We start from the raw sequence: 24313 nt of genomic DNA on the forward strand, positions 1-24313 counted from the left end.
CTTAACACAAATCTATTTGAAAATTTTGAATATGAAAAATACACGAAGTACGTGGATATTTAGAACCGAATAAGTTAGATTGTTATTTTGCTATTTTAACGAATGGCATTTCAGAAAGTTCCGCTATGCATGCTCATTATCGCATCTTTTAAAAACTGGTCGTATATAATCTTTCTTTGAAATTTGGAATAGGTTTCAAACCTTTGGGGTCTGAATGCTTTAGAATGTCATCTTACACAGTGTCAATGTCTGTCTAGGTCATATTACTCTTTGTAGACAGCGTGCGTGTGTGTGTGTGTGTGTGTGTGTTTAGTAGCTTTAAACGGTATTTCAGATATATCGCTCTGTGTGTCAGTTTCAATTTAGAGGCGGTGTAGGTGTGTCTCACTTTGGTGAAATCCCCTGAGACGGATATGATGCTAACGAACTGTCACTGTGACAACTACCTATACCACATTCTCTTCCCACAGAGGTTACTCAAGTCATATCTTCCTACGCACCTCTGTTCTAATACGGCCCCTTCATGGTGCGAGTGTTCAGGATTCGTGATTGGTTGCAATCATATTTAGTTGTGCAATCAGCGACGTCGTTTCAAAAGTGATCATTCGCAAAGCCTCGGTAATTTCCGTATGCTTCGGGAAAACTAGAACCTCTTCCCCTGCGCGATGCGCAAACATTTCTTCTAGACAGAGCTCAGTCATGTAATGGCGGATCAATTGCGACTCCATCGCCCTCGTTGGCAACGGACAAGCTAGCCATTAAATGTCTTGTGTGTCACATCAACACAAGTCCCCGGCAGAGTGGGGATATTTGTGGCCTCACATTTGCTTGTATTAGTCAAGTTGGATCTATGTCGATGTAACACCTGTTTTGATACGATAGAAAGAAGGGAGATAATTCGTGTTGCGATTTTTTGCCGCTAGGGGATTTTACGAGAACCGGGAAATATGGCCGTATTAGAACAGAGGTTCGTAGGAAGATAAGACTTTTGTAACCTCTGTGGGAAGAGAATGTCTATACCAGGGAACTAGTGGAAAACGCATGTAACTAGAAACGCAAAGTCAAAGGAATGCAGCTAACTCAATTTTATTAAGACAATACATGAGATATTCAAACAAGCGGAACAAACGTATCAATAGCGACGTAACACACCTCTGCTTGATGAACCAATTAGAGTAATTACTCTGAATTACTTCATTCTCTCACTAATCTGTTGTAAAAACAACTCTGTGACTTCATATACATTGCATGCCTCTGTAATTATTGTCATTCACCCGATGAAGGGGCAAGTATTAGCAAACGTTCGTGTGTAAATAATAAAGAAGTTGCACATCCATATGAAGTGTGTTGTATCACCCTACCAACTTCTAAATGCGTATCAAACAACTGAATTACTCTGAACACTCCAGCAGAACAGCCATCGCGCAAAGTAACAAGAGACATCTTGCCCACCCGCTCTACAGACATACACAGATAGGCAATAATCAAGCCAGTGACAAATAATTGTCCGTGTAATTAGTGCCTAATTACAAATCACTCACAGGATGTTAAAAAGACCAAAAAACTATCAGCACTTGGGTGAATGCAAATACACTTAGCAATCCGATAATTGTTTACAGGGACACTGAATATCAGGTGTCCTCTAATTCTGCGTACATGTCATTCTGCCTACAGCTAAAAACAACACAAGGCATGTAGGCAGAATGAGAGTAAACCGAACATCACTCGTTGAGTGAGTAAACGATGTAAGTAAGACTACGTTAGCCTCATGTACAGACACACCGCCACTTGGTCCGGTCAAGTTACTCCATATATGTAGACTAAGATTGAAGACAAACCGCAATAAAATAATGTACCCTGAACAAACATAAGCAATAACACCAGCAGTGTGTGTGGCGCGTGGTCCTGTGCTCAAAGCTCAGGTCACAAATCGGTGAAGCTAAGCAGCGTCGAGCTCGGAGAGTCCTTGGATGGGTGACCGTGTTTGGCAGTTTGACTCTAGAGAGTCTCTAGGACTTGAGTCCTGCCCCACAATGAAGCACATGTGACACATGTGGTCTCACTTTAGGCAAGTGAGTTTGTTCAAAATTGTCCCTGTTCACCCAGCAGGAAAATGGGTACCCGGTGGAAAAAGTCATATGACTATAACCTTCTAGCGCCTAACAGCCAGCTTGGGTTATCCGGGGTAATAATGTGCTGTGCCTTGATTGTTAGCGCTATGAGCATACCTAGTGTGGAGTTTGGCGCTATATAAATGGACACATTATTATTAGTAGTAGTAGTAGTACAGACAGCAGAACTATCTGACTCAATCTGCATTCAGGTTTCCTAGGACCGCCTCCGTGGTGTAATCCCCGACCGCGTCATACCAACTATACTTACCCTGCCTGGCGCTCGGCATTAATGGCACAGCAAGGACTGGTCGGCTTGGAGTCAGTATAATGTGTCTGAGGAGATGGTATCTCAGTGGGCTAGCACTATAAAAGCAGCTGAAGTCTGGCTAGTCCAAGCAGCCACACATCACATACACGCATGCACATCGTCATATGAGCGAAAAAAACGCTCAAGCACGACGTTAAACAGGGTTTCCTAGTGGAGCATTCACATCGTCACCTCAGGCGTTAAATCACTAGACTTCCATTGAGATCAATACTAGGAGACAAACAGTAGCACTTCGTCCACGCATGCCCAGTCTTCAGGTCCGCCTAATTAGTGTGAGTGAATATGTTTTACGCCGCTTTTAGCAATATTCAAGCATTGGCGGAGCCAGAGGGGTGCACACACGCCCCACCCCACTTTTGTCCTGAAAGTTTATTAAATGACCATTGAAACTCTCGTGAAAACGGGCGAAAATGAACTGTGCACCTGGATATATAGGATTCGAACTAACGAATTACGGCGCCTTCGGTGACGGGGCCATACGTGCCCCTTAATGTTTCCAGGAAATTATGTTGACATCATGTACAAATAATACCTTCATATCTGCAGTGGAAGTATCTAAACCCGACCATAGGACGAACAGCTTTCAAAATATACTTGCCCTGCCACGGCCAGGCCTGCTATGGTTTGGTTGTTTGGTTCCAGTGATCAACAGCATGAGCATCGATCTACGCAATTGGGATACGATGACATGTGTCAACCAAGTCATCGAGCCTGATCACCCGATCTCGTTAGTCGCCACTTACAAGCACGAAGCATGAAGGCGAACTCAACTCTAAGATCTTCATGACTGGGTAAAATACTTAAATGTACAAGGGAGATAGTCAAAATAATTACGCAACCATCATATCTTTACACATTATGAAAACACTAAAAGAAAACTCAGTTAAAATTGAAATACATCGTGGCGAAATACTTAGGATAAAGACGACGATTAGGATGAAAATGTTTCTCCTTCATTAAGCGCTTCTTATTTAAGAGGTGTACTGCAATGGTGCTCTTTCTACCCTGGGTTATTTAACAAACCCGCATTTTCTTTTCTCATACTTAAAGAACTTCATATTCCATGTATAATGGTGATCTTCTTTAAATAAAGTCAAACAAATTTAAAATTATAATGCTTCTATTTAATAGCCAACGAACGAGGGTATATGAGGTCAAGACCGTTTCCTGACGATGTTTAGGCTGAACGTTTCGGCTGAAGGATAACGCATCATTTAGTGCAAGGAATCATGATCAATCGCTGTCAGATTCCTGAACTGACAAGTCAAGGCAAGTCTTCACACAATCGTCCTACTGTTGAAAGAAAAATATGAATTTCCACCTACTGACACTTAAAACTGAGTTTCTTGTCATAAAGTTGTTGTCAAAAACAATGTTTTTTGCTCACTGGCACACTTTAAAAGACGATACAGTTACACTGAGTCATTTGTGAAAACCTCCCCGCCTCCAGAAGTGCGTATAGGGTTTCTAAAAAAACAATTTCAGAATATTTCAGCTGGTAATAGATTTCTTGCTAAGATTCCAAAGCGCGGAAATTCCATTTTCGTGGAATAAAAGCTAGAATAGTAATTCGGGGATTATAGGGATAACTGTACGCCAGGAAATGAAATCATTTTGAAGCATCTTTCTGGATCCGTATGATCCGATCATTAACCTGATCCGGCAGCACAGTCGCAATAGACAGACCCCACATTGAATATTCATCTATTTGGCGTTTGATTTGACTTGTGTGTTCGGCGAAAAGCAATATATTGATGAATATTTCAAAACGTTATACGTCGGGATCTGGCGAATTAAGTTTGTAAATCTAAGTGTTTAATCTAAATCAGAGACAATTGTTCATCTGAATCACAGAATCATATTAGAGGAGAATTTAATTATTATAAAATTATTACGATGGCAGTAAAACTGGAATTCTGAAAACTCTCATTGCAAAACATTCTGCTTAAGTTTATCAGGGTGGGACATGCACTTATAAACTTAGAATTACCGAATTCTGTTTTTGAGACGCACGTCTATATTTGTAGGTAAACAATCCACGACATTGTTTTTAATAATGTGTATTGTGATACACAAACCATTGATAATTACTGAAGCGCCTTTAAAAAAAAGCTTTTAACTGTACAACGTCATTAGAAAATAGTTCAATGTGAAATGGATAGTTGTGACCACAAACCTCCTGGATTAGTATAAAATCTGTAACTATTTTAAGGAGTTAAAGGATATCCTTGTATTACTGTGAAAACACAGTGTATTGGCTGCCCAATATGGTTTGATGAATGCGTTTGTAATTAACGTTATTTGGGGTTCTGTTTTGGCTACATAAGGGCGGAATGAAAGCCAAGGGGATCCTGACTGTTAAACTCTCCAAGGACTGAGAGGCCTGCTGAGCCCCTGCCGTTCTTGCTATTACATACAATGAATGAATGAGTTTAGTTTTACGCGGCTTTTAGCAATCTTCCAGCAATATTCCTTCGGGGAACACCAGAAATTGGCTTCACACATTGTACCTATGAAAGGAATCGAACTCCGTTTTCAGCGTGACGAGCGAACGCTTTAACCACAAGGCTACCCCACCGCCCTATTACATACAAGTGTCAGGCACCATAATCTCTAACAAAACATATGTGTTTAAAAAACACGTGTTCAACTGGGAATGCACAGAATACATATTAAATCATTACCGGAGACAGTTTAGGATAATTGTTACGACTGTTTAGCAAAATCGTCTCTTAAAGGAATGTGGTTACACAACTTGCAGCGAGAAGTTATTACCCTCGGTCTGAATCCTAATGGCAGGAAAGAAGAAATCTTGAACCATGACGAGATTCCAAGGTATTGTTTCCTTTCGGTGCTTTTCCCTTAGACATTGACATACTATATGCCATTAGCACAGAAGGAGCAACAAGCAGGATATTTTACATTTCCAAGCAAATTGGCTCCATGCTCATTGCAAGGTAAAGTCTGCATGCTCGCCTCGAAGCGCACGTGGAAAAACCGGCTAAACACGCCCACCGCAGCTAAATCTCGCGTTCTGGTTAATGACGGGCGAGATGATCATAGCAGACGATAATTGTGATCGTCAGCCTCTGGCGGGATATTGAATCAAGAACCGTAACTCTTGTTGGTTTATCATGTCAAACCAGTTAGTCTAGCATATCGAGTGGGTCTATTCATACGATGGTGCACTTATAAACTGTCAGAGGTACAACTGGTGTGTCTACCGGCTACGACTCCACAGGGATCACTAGCTTCAGTGTGATAATGGCGATTGAATCGCCGGACTCGAAATTTGAAGCAGACGACAGACAGCCTCGTTTTCAGGATTTACTTTTTTGCATTCTACCTGTATTGTGAACTCGGAAGAGGAATCGCAAAGTTTGGAAAGTTATTGTGATACTGTGTGATTGTGAATATTCGTGAAATATGAAAAGGAATACCCTCACTCGTCTATTTTATATGACTCTGGGATCAATCTGGATTACTTATGCCACAGCTAAAAAAGGTAGGTCGCTATTGATGACTTATGAACACAATCACAATACAACCAGCGTCTATTATTTACTAAGGACGTGTTTTTTGACCCAAAACTAGGACATGAACTAGCTTACAACCCTCCGTTCTTTGTTGTTCCCCTCAAGCATGCACTGCACAGGATGAAAACACTCAGACAAGTGTTTAATGAATTTGTCCCACTCAACAGTCAGTACGTCGTGCATAGAGTGACTGGCAAAAAACGTCTCAGAAAAACGCTGACGTGAACGGAATCAGATGTGTTTTCCATTCCTCTGACAAAACGTCGAAAAAACACACGAGAACCAAATGTCTTCAACAGTGAGAAAACTGCCATCCTTAACTACTGTGTTACTGTCTCACAAGATAAAAACACATTGTCTGTGTTATCATACATTTTAATTCAGTTAACTGCCCTAGAAGTTTGAAATTTTAGGAAACAGCGACCTGTTACAACTGTTGTGTTCAACATGGGGGATGTTATCAACTACGCCGAACATCCACCATTACCTCATAGTGTATAATCATTTTAACTAGCTAAATGCCTTTAAAGAGCTCCAGCACTAAATTAGCTACTGTTTCAAAGATAACTTTTTGTTTAAATGCTTCAATTATATAAATAAAACATGTTAAGAGATACTTAACTATTAACGTTAACGAAAACCACATCATTTCTAATTTAATCAGGAGTGAATATTGTATTAAAGTTTACGAAGAATACCAATACGTCGAAGTCGTAGTCTCGAAGTTTTCTCTTGGCCATTGTAACCTCCATTTAAAGGGAATTTACTGTAAACTATATTTTCCCACGACATGAGAATGAATTGCATAAACAGATTCGACTTGATATCGTATTTTCTATCTTCAACTAAATGTACATAAACTGACATTTTCAAGTGTGTTCAAACAGCTTGCTGATGTAATTGGGCCGGGAACGCGACTTCAAAGCTTAAAGTTACTTCAGTAGAAAGGAATTCCTCTCGAATATTTGGTCACCGCACGTACACCTAGAGCTAATTGTTGTGGATATTTTGAGACTTCATTGTTATCTAGAAGAATACATGCACGAACGAACTCTTTGATAGTCGGATGAAATGTATCCCTTGATGATAAGTATTTTGAACTCAGCTCTTTATGTTTATTATCTCTCTATATGTGTATCCAAATCCAGCATTATCACATATGGAAACAGTGTTCTAAAATGATGTACATAATTGCATGTGTTCTGTGTTCTCACCAACTTTGATGATGATGATGATGTAAACCTTATTCGCGTCCATCACCTCAACCATAAACATATTTGGATGACATTAATTACCTCGATGACAAAAGGCGTCTTATACATGTGTTTCTAAATGTAGGATTTAGGATGGAGTGTCTATGTTAATGGACCTGGATCCAGATCCGGGGGTTTTGAATCCCGAAGATATTAAGGACGCGTGTTAAATATGTTTTTCTTCCCCCTGCTAATCTGACATGCACTGGTAGTTTAAAAAACATTAAGGGGCGTTGGGGTAGCCCAGCGGTTAAAATGTTCACCCGTCACGCCAAAGGTACGGGTTAGATTCCCCACATGGGTATAATGTGTGAAGCCAGGTGTCCTCCGCCGTGATATTGCTGGAATATTGCTAAAAGAGTTTCATCGGTTACCAATTGCGCAGATCGATGCTCATGCTGTTGATCACTGGATTGTTTGGTCCAGACTCGATTTTTACAGACCGCTGCCATATAGTTGGAATATTGCTGATTGCGGCGTAAAACTAAACTCGGTATGGGAAAAGCACCTGTCGACTCGAGGTCGTTGGTTAATTGGTTGTTTAACATACAAATGTATAGCAACACTACGCGCGTGGGGCGATGGGGTAGCCCAGTGGTTATAGCGTTCGCTCGTCACGCAGAAGACTCGGTTTCGATTCCCCTCATGGGTACAATGTGTGAAGCCCATTTCTGGTGTCCCCCGCGGTGATATTGCTGGCATATTGCTAAAAGCGGCGTAAAACTAAACTCACACTACGCGTGTAGGTGGGCGCTTGCGTCCCCATGTAATTACAAGTGCCGTTGTCTTGACCGCAGCGATAGTGCCCATTTCACCTCAGCTCCTCAAAAAAAACCGTTTCCTGGTTAGTAAAGAATTGAACTCCATTTCTGTATCAAAGAGGGGAAAACTATTAAACACGCAACATGTGTCATATCCATACATTTTCGTCTGTATACAGTAAAAGCTGCTAATCCGGGCGGTATCCAATATGTACAACTGACTTTCAGTAGCGATTTCTCATGGATGTGGAATTTGTTTGTCGCTTCTATCAAATTGTCCAGATGAACTTAAGTTCCTGATTCACAAATGGTTACTCAAGTACTTCCTTATATACATAAAGACATGATTGGCCTAACAGTATTTGCTCGGAATGCTGAGTGCCCGGTCTTCCGGGGTTTCTCTTTAATCAAACGTCAGTGCTGTATACCACAGGCGTAGTGGATGTTGTGAACTAGTTTGGCTGTATGTGGTGGAGTCATTACGTATTACGGGTCCTTTGCAATTATTCAGCCACGTAATTTGAAACAGAGCCGCGGATGCACCCAGTCCTATGTCTTACCAAAAAGGTCATTCTCGTCGCTGAAAATGTTCTCGAAAACACTAATGAACCTTCTTTGGTTTCCATAATATATTCATCTGTTGATTGGACCTGCTGCATTGTCTTTGAAATTGTGTTGCGGGTCCAAAATAAATTGTTTTCATGGGGAAAATATGACTTTATTCATATTTAATCTTTTAAAAACAATTCCAAGGTTCCCGATTCCATCCCCAGGAACTAATCCTTCCCAACCACACACACAGCCACAAACGCACAGGCACATACACGCACGAACGCACGCACATACACACGCATTCGATGACACAAGCACATCTCTCTCTCTCTCTCTCTCTCTCTCTCTCTCTCTCTCTCTCTCTCTCTCTCTCTCTCTCTCTCTCTCACACACACACACACACACAAAGCACCCAAATCGTTCGTATGTTCGTACGTTGCATATACTTGACCCTCTGACAAATTGTTTGCTTTATCCTCCATATCGCACTATCTGCACCGGTCTGGTGCAGGTGCACCGAGTGCGTATTCATCAATTGGGAAGGGTCTTGAGGCCCTGATCATGCACCCTGCCTCTGTATCTCTCGATGAGCACCCCACGCTTCAACACAAAGGGGATGATTACGCCATGCTATATATTCAAGTGTCACCTCTGCTGCATATAGAAGAGGATGAGAAACAAACACTTCATCTGTGTGCCACGTATAGCCACTACCTGACAGCCGTCCCTGAGTTGCCGGTCGTCATGCCCCATTTACTGTGTGAGGGGACCACCTTCATAGAGGTATTTGTGGCAGTAATGCAATTACTGAACTTGTTAAACCGTATGTGTTCATTGAAATATGTTTGATTTGAGATGCTGAATGGGATGCGTCATACTTACGCGCTTTGGGATTCTGGATGCTGCTGTCAATGGGTCTTGGCTTTCTCCATGGGAAATTAGGTTTAAGTACGCTCTGATGTGGTTGGATGGTTTTACTTATATGTGTCATTTACTAGTTAAAGAGTTGACATTAGAAGTATGACTAATGACGTGGCCTTGAGTGACTTCGTAAAAAGCTTTACTGTAAATACACAAAAACACCTGTCCATTTCATAAGAAATATGCAATGAAATCAGAGTCCATTGTGCGATTCTGGAAGTTTATGAACCACTATCAAAAAGTCAGGATACCAGGTATTGCGCCTAACGTTGCGCCTACCCTGTTCCACAGAAGGCACCTGTAACTAATACATGCAAAGGCAGGTCAAGTGTTCGCTTGGACACGGGAACAAAATTTACAAGGCAACATTAGGAATTACACCCGGCGTCATTTTGGTCACTAATGAGCTGATTTAGAGTGAGTGAGTTTAGTTTTATGCCGTTTTTAGCAATATTCCATCAATATCACTGGGGACACCAGAAATGGGCTTCACACATTGTTCCCATGTGGGGAATCGAACCCGGATCTTCGACGTGACGAGCAAAGGCTTTAACCACCAGGCTACCCCACCACCCCAGCTGAAATGTCATCTACATGTCTACCGTAGAAACAGTTTGAAAGATTTACTGAGGCCTACAGTCGGTGACTGTTGGGGTCTGCAATCTGACGCCGGCATGTTACACAATCGAGTTGGGTCCAGGCAAACCATATGAGGTGACTTACAGTAGGAACATCGACCCAGAGGAATATGATGACAAACAATCGACTAAATAACGGAAAATGACGACTCACACCATTTGGTCAACTCGCAACCATAGGCTCCTGGGTATTAGTGTTACTATAGGATTCAGATTGGCTAAATGATTGAATGATATTTAATTACTTGCTTACGCGTTTTAGATAAGAAGTAAGTTTGTAACTATCGTTTTACACAACGTTTAACAATATTCCATCAATATCATGGTGAGGAACGACAGAAATAGGGTTTACCCATTTTAGGAATCGAACCCGAACACTAGGCTCCCTGACCGTGGCTATCATTATAAATTAACGTTTTCCGAATCAAGAAAACGAAAGCTACAGATGCTCACATGAAATTAATATACAGTCCCACACTTTTGTGTCACACGTTGATGTGTCGAATGTTCGGATGTTCCCAAGTAAAAAATTGGTTCCTTTATATTTCAATACGTCCCTTTAAGCTTCGACTCAGTGTTGTTTGACTATTAATTGAAAGTGCGTTTTAACAAATTTACAAAACCTACATCAGTACTGTATGTTGGCGTAGTCTTTCGCTTTCTCCGTTGACTTCTTTGCCCTAAAGCAACTTCAAGAGCCACATTTACCCTGCTCCTCTGAGATCTGTGATTATATGCAACCGAGCGATTTATGGCGCTTGTGCACCTCACATGACGGTATCATTCCGTATCGTCTGCTCCATTCATGGTGCATGCACGTGAGATAGTTAGGACATACATCATGACGAATCCAGGTCAGAGGGGATGGATGCAGAGAGGCTGTCTAGATGGGGATGCTTGTATATTGGGATGTGTGGAGGGAACGGTGAAGGGTGGATAGTCTCTCTGGATGTCCGTGAACCATGTCAATGTCCCTTCCACCCACCAGTTTCTGTAATGAAAAGCTCTAAATGAGGCATGCGTAGGAGGAACATGGTTAGGAGGTTATCATGCTGACGGTTTGGGCATGGGATGGGCGGAAAGGAATCATGGCAGAAACTAGGAGATACAGTCAAACATCGATGCTTCTCTCGAGGGTAATACGGCCTGATGTACGCCTTCTTTGTAGCAGTGTCACCCGAGCCGGTAGGCGAGGGATGACACTGCTACAAAAAGGCGTACATCAGACCGTATTACCCGAGGGAGAACATACAACGTATTTATCTTACCGACATGTTAAATGTACAAAATATCATTTTATTTTATTTTAAAGATCGCTACCGACTATATGACATGTAAACAAAATGGCGTCTGCCTCTCGACTGCATTTTAAAAATCAATGAAACATATTCTGACAAGCTTAAAACTGCTATAAAAATGGTTAATTATGTTTAAGTTGAGTGTGCAAACGACTCAATGTATAAAATAGTTTAAATAAAGCAGTGAAAGTCGGTAAAATAAATCTGTACATAGTAAACTCAAAAACAGCTGATCGAACGGTTTTCGAACTCCGGGCACTGCACGCGTCATATTATGACGTCATACGATTGTTAGCGATACAGCTTCTCGGCGGAGAGTTTGGCGGTTACCGTGGCAGCGGGTAATATTTTTCCAGTTGTCACCCTCCTGGGAGGGGTGACACGGAAACTTGTTAAAGCGTCATTGACCAATGAAATGAAAGTATTTCACATGAAGGTAAGATAAATCATAAGGGGTGAAGCTAGAGCTTCCAGGAGCTGAATAAAAAAACATGAAGAGAGATTAAAAAAATAAAACGAGGTGTGACAGCGAAGGGTTAGTAGATGCTTTAATTACGTGCACAGTGCCGTGATACGGCTGTCAGTGGCCGTGCCCCCACGGTGATGAAGATACAGTAACCAGAGGATGGGTTGAGTCGGGACAAAGGGGATAGTGTATTTCACAGCTTGGGGAAATTGGCAACGACTGTATGGAAGGAAAGAACGCTAAGGAGGGGAGGACACGCTGAGGACTGGATTATAACCACTTTGTCCCACGTTGTTATTGAACAAAATGAAGTCTTTGTGTGAAATGATTCGAAGATCTTCTTAAACCGCGAATAGTTGGATGGTAATAACTCTGTCAATCTCAATTTGGTGAGAGTCTGGGCGTGAGTGAATGTTGTTTAGAGCCGCTGTCATTGTCCGAGTAAGTGAGTGTGTTTTTACGCCGCTTTTAGCAATATTGCAGTAATATTATGGCGGGGAACACCAGTTGGGCTTCACACATTGAACCCGGCGTGACGAGCGACTGCTTTTACCACTAGGCTACTCAACCGCCCAAGTAGTATTCGACAAATGCCATGTAGATATACGAGCAGTTGAAACAGGAGATCACGAGCAAGGGTTCACTCAATAAAATGCAAGGTGATAAACCAAAAATATATAAAAATACCTACATTTCATGTTATCTCCAAAGCCACTTGTTGTTTGTGTTATCCCTGACAGTTCGTTATCGTTATCCCTAATGTCACTGACTGTGTTATCCCTGAGCTCACTAACAGTTCGTTATATCCCTAAAGTCACTTCCCGTGTTATCCCTAAAGTCACTTGGCGTGTTATCCCTGATATCATACAGGTCGTTTTATCCCTAAGGGTATTCATTAGGGTGTTATACGTAATGTCAGTCACGTACAGTTATGTTGTCCGTAGGGTCACCTGCAGCTTGTGGTATACGTAAAGTCACGTACAGTTATGCTGTCCGTAGGGTAACCTGCAGCTCGAGGTATACGGTATACGTAAAGTCACGTACAGTTATGTTATCCGTAGGGTCACCTGCAGCTCGAGGTGTAAAGTCACGTACAGTTATGTTATCCGTAGGGACACCTGCAGCTCGAGGTATACGTAAAGTCACGTACAGTTATGTTATCCGTAGGGACACCTGCAGCTCGAGGTATGTTATCCGTAGTAAAGTCACGTACACAGTTATGTTATCCGTAGGTTCAGTACGGTCACCTGCAGCTTGTGGTATACGTAAAGTCACGTACAGTTATGCTGTCCGTAGGGTCACCTGCAGCTCGAGGTATACGTAATGTCACGTACAGTTATGTTGTCCGTAGGGTCACCTGCAGCTCGAGGTATACGTAAAGTCACGTACTGTTATGTTATCCGTAGGGACACCTGCAGCTCGAGGTATACGTAAAGTCACGTACTGTTATGTTATCCGTAGGGACACCTGCAGCTCGAGGTATACGTAAAGTCACGTACTGTTATGTTATCCGTAGGGACACCTGCAGTTCGAGGTATACGTAAAGTCACGTACAGTTATGTTATCCGTAGGGTCACCTGCAGCTCAAGGTATACGTAATGTCACGTACAGTTATGCTGTCCGTAGGGTCACCTGCAGCTCGAGGTATACGTAAAGTCACGTACAGTTATGCTGTCCGTAGGGTCACCTGCAGCTCGAGGTATACGTAGAGTCACGTACAGTTATGTTATCCGTAGGGACACCTGCAGTTCGAGGTATACGTAATATCACGTACAATTCCTGTCATCACCAAAATAGATCATGTACACGTTATCTCCGAGGTCACGTTAAGTTCGAGATATCCCTGAAGTCGTAGCTGCCTGCGTATTTCAATGAGGGTCAATTGCCATTTCACCGCGGGCATTCCCCTGCACACATGTACGGTTCTACTATTTCCAACTAAATGTTCCAGTTGATGACATTGATCACAAACATATGACTCGCAGTTACAGAAACCCAAGAACACACGCATTTCCCAATCTACGTTTTTACTGTCTGCTTACAATCCTCCCAGTGCAACACACAGATTCAATCAGCAACAGAACACCTTCCATGCCTACATAAACATATCTCGGTATTACTATCATCGGCTGATAGCCCTGCAGAAAATTGTTTCAATAATGAAGAACTCTCCGTGAAGCCAATTGCCTCGGCGTATAGACAGTCGGTGCTATGAAAGTCGTCATATAAACACTCTTTGACAGTAAAATACCCTTAAACGTCAGTCTAATTATACCTGGTGCTAAACATCGGTTCACCCTCAGGCCGACGGCCGCTCGAGGAGTAAAATGCAAGGTAGGTATTATCTACTGAGCTCGACGAAAACCTTCACATAAATATGCTATCTGGAATGACAGCTTAATACCGCTTCAATGGTTGTTAAACTGCAATATGACCCATTATCCTTTACTTTACTTATCATTTTTTAACTTCATATAATACATTTCAGTGACACACATAAAGTGTTCTTGAGTTATTATTATTTAAATTCTGCTATATATCACCACAATTTCTGTTATATATCACTACATACCTATGTTCCACGTCGTTACTAGATAACACGTGTAAATAAGAATGTACTTTCATTTTGCTTAAGGGAGTGTTCCTTTCCTATTTCAGTGCACGTAAATCTTAAACATGTCTTATTGAGAATAAACAGTATTCGTCGAAGTAGATTCCATTCGTCGTAAAGGGCAAATGGTGGTAACAAGTAGGACACCAGTTGTTCTTGAAAAGCGTAAGCAAGACTACCCTTTGCCATGAATGAGTGAGTGAGTCAGTGAGTTGGGTTTTACGCCGCTTTTAGCAATATTCCAGCAATATCACGGCGGGGGACACCAGAAATGGGCTTCACACATTGTACCCATGTGGGGAATCAACCCGGGCCTTCGGCGTGACGAGCGAACGCTTTAACCACTAGGCTACCCCACCTCCCCCGCTATGAATGAAATAGAATGAGATGTCTAATTTGAATAAGTTCAGGTGGATATTATGGATTATGACTTATACATGAATATAATCTTAATATAAGCTTGTACCGATATTGTACAGTTAATATAGTTTATATTGTATAGTATTTTTGAAATAAGACGCAAAGCTTTCTGTATATACAGGAACTGATTATAACAATTTATTGCCAGTGGGGGGAAGGAAGTGAGAATGTATAATCTTTCGTCGTTTTTTAGCAACATTCCAGCAATATCACACCGGGGGGCGGGATTCAGAGGAGTAAAATATTCTTACTCAACTCGGAAACATAATAGGAGAGGCACGGATGGTTTCATCATCTGAGGAGCCGTAATTCGCTGAGCAGAGTTGCGTCCCTTGGGCGCGCCAGAACCCTGTGATCAGGGCTTCGAAACCCGGTTCACCCAGTATATTTTAGGTTTATCAGCACTGTAGCCTCACTCGTGGGTTTTCCCAAAATGTTTAACGTCAGAGACCCGCACAACACTGGTCTTTCCTATTACGTGAAGCGATCCGTGAAGGTCCGGGTTAGAATTGATCTTCAGTAATCCATGCTTGTCGTAACAGGCGACTAACGGGATCGGGTGGTCAGGCTCGCTGACTTGCTTGACACATGTCATCGGTTCCCATTTGCGTAGATCGATGCTCATGCTGTTGATTATTTACAGACCGCCGCCATATAGCTGGAATATTGCTGAGTGCGGAGTAAAACTAAACTCACTTACTCACTCACTTACTTGAAGCTGACAAGCCTTGGTATATCTGGAATACGGTGTGACTTCAGCACATTCACTCACAAAGTACAGTGTAAAATGTATCAAACCCATACCGTGTGAAAGAACAGACAGATAGGAAGGAGAGTTGACTCGAAGTTGCAGCTTTTGCAGACAAGACGGAAGGGTAAAATCAAACGTTGGTTCAGATAAGGATCGGGACAGTTTGGAACACATACTGTGTGGGAAATGTTTCAAGTGCACGGGATGATGTAGCGTTGTGTCAAATGAATACTATGTTGCCGACAAGGGGTCGGGGAGAAATGTTTTAAATTCATGATTTGTTGCCAAAATGATGGATTTTTCCAACCCATATCTTGCAGATAAGAAAGGCAGAATTGTTCGAATCCTTTACTTGTGTCAAAATAGAAGGAGAGATGTTTCAAAATTATGTTTTGTTCCAGATTTGGCGGAATTTCTTTCAATGAGTAGTCACAGATTCTGGAACGCATGTTCCTCAATATGTGTTTCTCAGCGTTGGTGTAAACCAATAATTATGTCACGTGACCGATATCTTTGCCAGCCCTACTAATAGTTCTGAAAGGGCGGTGTAGTCTAGTGGTTAAAGCGCTCGCTCGTCACGCTGAAGACCTGGGTTTGATTCCCCACGTGGGTACAATGCGTGAAGCCCATTACTGGTGTCCCCGCCGTGATATTGATGGAATATTACTAAAACGGCGTAAAACTAAACTCACTCGCTGAAAGAGGATGGTATCTGTGGAGCGTGAGTTTTTAACAAAGGATGTGACTCTCAAAACTGTGCATTCTCCTAATCAGGTAATTTGTGCAAATAATCCTCGTTTACTCAGATCACTCATCAAGTAATAGTTTCAATGAAAGGATATTTCAGTAGTGTGCATTCGTTTAATTCAGGGACAGTTTGATATCATATTATAGGATACGGTGTGTGGTCCTCTGCATAGAGCTCAGATCACAATCAGTTGAAGTTAATCAACGTCGGGAGCGGAGAGTTCTTGGATGGATGACCGCGTTTGGCAGCTTGACTCCTGAGAGTTTCTAGGACTTCAGTCCTGCCCCACAACGAAGCACATGTGATACATGTGGTCTCACCTTAGGCATGTGAGTTCAAACTTGCCTCTGTTCACCCAGCAGAAAATGGGTACCCGGTTGGGATCATTCATGTGACTATAACCTTCTAGCACCTACCAGGCATCTTGAGCTATCCGGGGTAATAATGTGTAAGCGCTTTGAGCATGCACAAGTGTGTAGAAACAGACGCTTTATAAATGTCCATTATTATTTGGATTATATGATCCAAATGTGAAATGAATTATCCGCTTTCATGTACTCCACAACATCTTACAGTCACACGCCAGGAGACAAGTAAACAACGATTATGCAGATATTTGGAGCCTCACACATGTTGTTGACTACATATTGACATTCATTACAAAAAATATAAGCACAATAAAGTAATTATAGCGCATGCATTTACACTAGATCACATTCTGGCCCTAGTTGTGTGTCAATAGGTCACTATCTATGGTGATGTACTTCATCGTATTGATGTAATGATACAGGCGAATATGGATGTTTTGTTTTTGCAGCTGTGAGCGCATCGTAAATATCACGTTTATATTCTCTGACGTCGATGTTGTATGTTACATAGTCTCTTTCAAACAAGGGTTCAATACATTTTGAATACGTTTAACCACATTAAGTAGTTTTCCAATATATGAACCTACACAATTGCAATTTGATGTCTCGACAGAGCTCATTTGGTGTGTAAAAAATGGTACTCTCGGAATCTGTTTTATAAGTACACGTAATTATATAACATCATGAATCTGTAATGAGCATGTAATGTCATTCCCTACAATGAGAAGAATAATGCATTGTACATATTCAGCATACATTACATTACAGAAATACCACTTGATAGAAACACAAAATGTGAATGAACTCACTGTCTGCAAAGGTTAGAATTGATCTTCAGTAACCAACGCTTGTCGTAAGAGGCAACTAACGGGATCGGGTGGTCAGGCTCGCTGACTTAGTTGACACATGTCATCGTATCCCATTTGCGTAGATCGATGCCCATGTTGTCAATCATTGGATTGTCTGGTCCAGACTCGACTATTTACAGACCGCCGTCATATAGCTGGAATATTGCTGAGTATGACGTTAAGCAACCAACCACAAAAGGGCAGCCTGTAAATAACCTAGCGTCTGGAAGGGGAAAGCCAGTGACCGAACGCTTGAGCTACGATCTACAACAGCTGTGAAGTTACACCAAATCCACAATTTCACAAAACGTGACCACCCTGTTCCTTCTTCAGTCACGTCTTGCAGCAGGCATGAGGCAGTAAGGACTGTTCCCACCCGGAACACCAAAAGTTCGACTCCTTGTCTAATAATTTTGATACCAAGATTTAAGACGTTCATACATAGCTGTTCCCGAAATAGTCTGAAACATACGTTTTCCACGTCTGTATCCCCCACTGCTTCTAAGAAACTCTCTGAAATCCTCAAGTCTCTGGCTTTTGAATCGTGTAGGCGTATTATCATATTTGCAGATTTCTAAAGGTTGTAGTTTGAAATACGTGTTAGAGATGAAAGTTTGACACACAGGAAACCACATAGGCTGAGGCTTAGTCTCTGAGGTATACTTTTGACAGATAAAAAGACCTTTATTTACATTGAAAAGGAGCTCCAGTGAGGTGGGAGATTCCTGAACCTGAGGAAGATCTAGATTTGCTTCATACAGGACTTTTGCATTAAGTGTAAGGGCTGGGGAGAAGGGAAAATGATATGGTTCAGGGACTGTGTTATTGTTTGCCAACATTCGTTTTTATTTCCATTGGGGTGGATAGGCGGTGGGTAGCCCAGTGGTTAAAGCATTCGCTCGTCACGTCGAAGACCCGGGTTCGATTCCCCACATGGGTGCAATGTGTGAGCCCATTTCTGGTGTCCCCCTCCGTGATATTGCTGGAATGTTGCTAAAAGCGGCGTAAAACTAAACTCACTCACCCATTGGTGTGGACCATGAGGGATGGTTTGAGTTGAAAGCTTATGTTTCTTCGGTTTATTGGGTTGGGCTTTTTTTCTTGTTGAGTTATTGGTTTGAGGTAGGGATTGGGTGTTTTTATCAAATATATTCTGTTCCCGTAAATATATAGATATGTCCGTCTAAAGTTTGCCAGTGTCACTGGTCAGGCTGGAAGGGTCTTTTTAATAGTAATGAGGTTCCCATCAACCATGTCGTTCTTAAGAAGATCGGGTGGTCAGACTCGGTGACTTCGTTGATTGGATGTCCTCATACACCTTTGGTCCGCATCGTTGCATATAATATCAATAATCATCATAATAATCTGACACGTATAGTTACAGACTGTGTCATATAACTGTAATAATTCTGAGTGAGGGTTATACGAGAAACAAACTCGGGTGTGAAAGATATCCTCTGTGTTGATAGCTGAGCTTGTTGCCCGTGTCACCTGAATACCCTGTTCTTTTCCAAGGCTATGGCCATGAATACAGGGGCAACTCATACATCGACATTCCAAATGACACCAACCCTATCGCGTTTCATTTCCAAAAAATGTATTTAACAGTTTTTTAAAGGAGATTTCGGATGGGTTCAACGCTGATTTACCCTAAAAAATAAAGAGACAGTGTGTTTGAAGTGAGCCCTTTGATGTATCTCAAATCGGAAAGAATGCATTTTATTATGACAGTAGCGTATTTCAAATTTACCGGAATGTTTACCAGGCTTCGCATGGCCTTATTTTGCTTGTAAGAATGCACAAGTTGTGGCTTAGCATTTTTCCACGTAGTTAAGCAGGGTGAATGAAAATTCAAGATTCACAAAACGGATAGCCCTTATCAGATGAATGGGACATAGTATACAGGCAAATCCTTGAGATTTGTATACAGAGGAAGGGCCTGAGTGTGCATAATATTGTGCAAAGCTGGTTTATATTGGGAAAAGATTGCTAGGTATCGACAGAGTGGCTCCGGCTTTAGACCTACTCAAGTGCTACAACTGTAGAAAAGGGAAATGAATAGCGAAGGCGTGCTTTATTTCCTACGATATGGGTTGTAAAATCTATCATGCTGGACAAGCTAACATTGATCAACATGAGATACGTCTAAAGCCACTACACGCTCGTTTCATGCTCCGTAACACGGCACATACAGCGCCTTATCTAACCAAGAAAAGATTTATGAATAAACCCTCAATACCACCATTCCGGTCCAGGAGAGACGAGTCTACCTTTGTCGTCTACTTTCCTCCAAAAGGGCTTAGTTCATCTAACGTCTAGACTTGATTTTGACCTTATTCGTGAAGAATTATTATCTACATTCGTCTCACAACTGAGACAGTGTATCAGCTTGACTCAGTAGGAATATTATGCTTCATTTTACCTCAAAACACAATTTCACTATTGTGACTATATTCTTTAAAAATCTGGTTATAATTTTGATGTCAGTGTCATAGATATTACCTCTTTTAAATCAAGACCAAAGTTATACATCTCCGTATATATGTGGATCTTACACGGAACTGGCATATTATAATTATGCCGGGATCGGGTGGTCAGGCTCGCTGACTTGGTGGACACATGTCATAGGTTCCCAATTGCGCAGATCGATGCTCATGTTGTTGATCACTGGATTGTCTGATCCAGACTTGATTATTTACAGACCGCCGTTATATAGCTGGAATATTGCTGAGTGCGGCGTAAAACTAAACTCACTTACTCACTATAATTATGCAAAAGAGACTTGAACAAGTCTGTCTGTGGTTTTACTGTGACAACTTTTATGTAAATACGGGTTTTCTTTTTTAAATTTTTACAAAGCAGATACGAGTATATTTGGGTATAATTTATAGAGGTCTCTGGGATCGTAACGCCACTTTTCTTATGCAAATGATTCCGGCGGTCTGATTGTGTTCAAAGGTACGCCTCGTTTGATAAACCGTCATATGTATATGTAGATTTGTAATAAGACGGGACATGGTAGAGCGACGTATTTGTATCACAGAATAGGGAAGTTGATTTCTGAACAGGATTACTGAATGCTTGAAACTCTTAATGTCGTATTGGTGGTCTCTGGGGTGCCCACCTCTTGCCGCCTTTGTTAACTGATTGTATATCCTGTATCGATATACGTGACAGATGAGTGAGCGAGTCGTGTTTAACGTCACTTTGAACAATAACTGAGTACGGCTCCGATTAATAGGGGGAATCAAATGTGACGGGAGACAGTTGACGTCTACCATTTTTGGAAAATACTTAGATCGGGTCGGGTGCTGACTGTTCATGATTTAGTGGAGCGAGTCTTTGGTGCGAAAACACGCTAAGCGGATCCTGCCTGGCTAAGTGTCATAACTCTTCAGTGCGTGCTGGGGAGCCTTACACCAACTATTTCACCGACAGGAAGAATTTCCTATGTCTCTTGAACCATTTAGCCTTTCATAATTACTAACCTACAAACAACTCCTTTGATCGTACAGCTGTACGAAACTAAGGTACTTAACAGCGTCAATTTGAGCCGTTTCGTGAATAATTATCGCTAAGATCAAGCTTAAATTTTAATTGGATATAGTATGTTAAAATACACTTGACTTTTGAATGACAGATTTTAATCATTATCGGTGTCAATATGTTCCAAGTGTTCGCAGCGATTAAATTGACCCCGCAATTACCATGCACACGCGCGGTCAAAGAGTAAAGTTCAAATTATCGTTTTCTTTTCATTTCTGTTACTTATTGGCTAAACGAAATTAGAATAATTTATCATTGAGTCTCATAACCTCGGAACATAGGTCAATAACAACGTCAATATTTCCAAATTAGGTGTCCATTCTTTACTTGTCATATAAGAATGTAATAGTGTTTTAAGTATAACCGATCACTCTAAGAACGTACGTATGCAAAGAACTCTTCAACCATCTTCCTCCGATCAGCTGACTTTGCTTCCAAATACAACTCCCATCCACCCTTCGATCCGCACGTGATTTTAAATTAAAATTTAATAGATAGAAGAGCTCTTAATTCAAAAAGGAATTTGTAACATGATTATTCAGGAGCAACGTCAGGCTTTTTCATTGTGTTGTTTTTGTTTGTTTGTTTGTTTGTTTAATTTACACATGTAATTTTCCGGGGTTGTCGTCTTTCATCAAAATGTCCCTATAGTGTGTTTTAGTGCAAAAGAGAGTCCATTGCGCCGAGACAGTTGCAAACGAAAAGACATTGTACTCATATTATTTGCGGCCTTACATATTCCTATCGCACGAAATATGTGTAACTTTTTTTTATCAAGAATCCACTGAGAATATTCACCATGTACATGTACTCACAACCGCTACATCTCGCTATATATGTTTTCATCTTGAATGTCCCCCCACCCCTTTCCCCCGACATCATTAAAACACATCCTGTTTAATATGAATGTACATTACAATCCCGAGTTTGTAATTCACTGTAAAATATTATATACTGAACAACATAAGAAACGCACCACACTAAAATGCACCGACGATGCTCAGATATCATGGGTACATTTCAATCTGACGGGGATATTTCGTATTATATGGGTGGTGCGTTTCTAATGTTGTTCAGTATAATTCGATGAACGTTTAGCTTCCTAGGGTTCGAAATGTAGAGCACACGTTCAAACGTCTTTATGTCGTGATCAAGTATCTCCAAATCGATCATTCTGGATAAGTAAACATTAGGCGGTGATAAACAATGTTTTGACATGAACATGGGGGCGTTTTTTACTGCAGCAACGACACGTGAATATATCATTCTGTAGTGAGTGGTGGCGGTTGGGGGCTGGGGAAAAGGAGTGAGTGAGTTTAGTTTACGCCGCACTCAGCAATATTCCAGCTATATGGCGGCGGTCTGTAAATAATCGAGTCTGGACCATGGACCAGACAATCTAGTGGTCAACAGCATGAGCATCGGTCTATGCAGGTGGGATACGATGAGATGTGCCGATCAAGTCAGCGAGCTTGACAACCCGACCCCGCAGGGGAAAAGGAAGAGGGGTGGGGTGGAATGCTAGTGCATTCAAGTAATCACAGAATGGCTGCATTTGAAGCAGTTGGGAGAGGGTGGAGGGGCATGGTTGATGTTAAGTTGAACTTACTGTGAATTGTGAGCATTAAAATGCATTGTTTCGTTTGAAACATGTTTTCACTGTGAGTGAGTTTAGTTTTACGCCGCGCTCAACAATATTCCAGCAAAGTCACCAATACAAAGGTAAGACCCCATATCTCCAGGAAACTGGGGTATCCAACACTCTGCTGAATCCAGGCCATGGATTTGCTTCTGACGAACAGACACCTCACTGTGGTACAGAAATTATCTACATACGATTTCGTGTATTTATACGAATTTCACTCTGAATCAGGCTGGATGTGTTTCTACATCATTAAGTGGGAGTTATCTGGCAGATTACATTTTTTTGGGACTTGAACGTGTGACATTCTTGCTGCCCGGATCTTGTTTGTCTTTAGACTCACAATTGGACTTTCTGTAGGTATGGCACACTATACGAGAACCCTGAGATTCTTTAAATTCTGGAATTGTATGATTGTTGGTTTGGTTTGTTGTTTAACGCCGCACTCAGCAATATAGCAATATTTGACTTTTGCCTAGTGTTGAGATGACGTATGTTTGTACTTTCAAACGTGACGTATGTTTGTACTTTCAATCGTGACGTATGTTTGTACTTTCAAAAGTGACGTATGTTTGTACTTTTAAAAGTGACGTATGTTTGTACTTTCAAACGTGACGTATGTTTGTACTTTCAAAAGTGACGTATGTTTGTACTTTCAAACATGACGTATGTTTGTTCTTTCAAAAGTGACGTATCTTTGTACTTTCAAAAGTGACGTATCTTTGTACTTTCAAACGTGACGTATCTTTGTACTTTCAAACATGACGTATGTTTGTACTTTCAAAAATGACGTATGTTTGTACTTTCAATAGTGACGTATGTTTGTACTTTCAAAAGTGACGTATCTTTGTACTTTCAAAAGTGACGTATGTTTGTACTTTCAAACGTGACGTATGTTTGTTCTTTCAAACGTGACGTATGTTTGTACTTTCAAATATGACGTATGTTTGTACTTTTAAATATGACGTATGTTTGTACTTTTAAATATGACGTATGTTTATACTCTCAAACTGAAGTGAGTGAGTTGAGTTTTAGTTTAACGCCTCTTTTAGCAATATTCCAGCAATATCACGGCAGGGGATCCCAGACATGGGCTTCACACATTGAACCCATGTGAGGAATCGAACCCGGGTCTTGGGCTTGACGCTTGAACCACTAGGCTACCCTACCTTCCCTTTAACTGACGTACATATATGTGTACCAAGAACCATGTCTAACGCCTGCTTTGTTTTAAATTCCGGAAAACTTGAAAAGAGGCGTTCTTTCAGAGTGAACCTTCAAACAGTTTGCGATTCTTTGCAATTTATTTTATTTTTCCTTCGGGCGGTGCCTGTCAGGTATACCGAAACAAATTTACTGAGACAATACTCCCTGCCAAGAAGGTAATGGCCTTGAGAGATAAGCAAAACCAACACACAATACCAGATGTTTACTTAACTAGTTAATGTTTCCCGACACTGTACCCGATCTCCACGACCGATACGTGTATGTTTGAAACAATAAAAATATACA

General features: G+C 41.3%; 1 protein-coding gene across 4 annotated transcripts in view; it reads left to right on the forward strand.

The window, feature by feature from the left end:
* Nucleotides 1-5530: 5530 nt before the first annotated feature.
* Nucleotides 5531-24313, forward strand: part of LOC124291157 (von Willebrand factor D and EGF domain-containing protein-like) — a 126789-nt gene continuing 108006 nt past the window's right edge. For all 4 annotated transcript variants that reach the window (XM_046728082.1, XM_046728083.1, XM_046728084.1 and 1 more), the window contains exon 1: nt 5531-5947. In XM_046728082.1, coding sequence (XP_046584038.1) covers nt 5869-5947 — 79 coding nt within the window. In that variant the 5' untranslated portion in view covers nt 5531-5868. The remainder of the gene's footprint in view (nt 5948-24313) is intronic.

This window comes from Haliotis rubra, unplaced genomic scaffold, assembly GCF_003918875.1.
Source record: "Haliotis rubra isolate DU_JTF1 unplaced genomic scaffold, ASM391887v1 Scf483, whole genome shotgun sequence".
NCBI classification, from domain to species: domain Eukaryota; kingdom Metazoa; phylum Mollusca; class Gastropoda; order Lepetellida; family Haliotidae; genus Haliotis; species Haliotis rubra.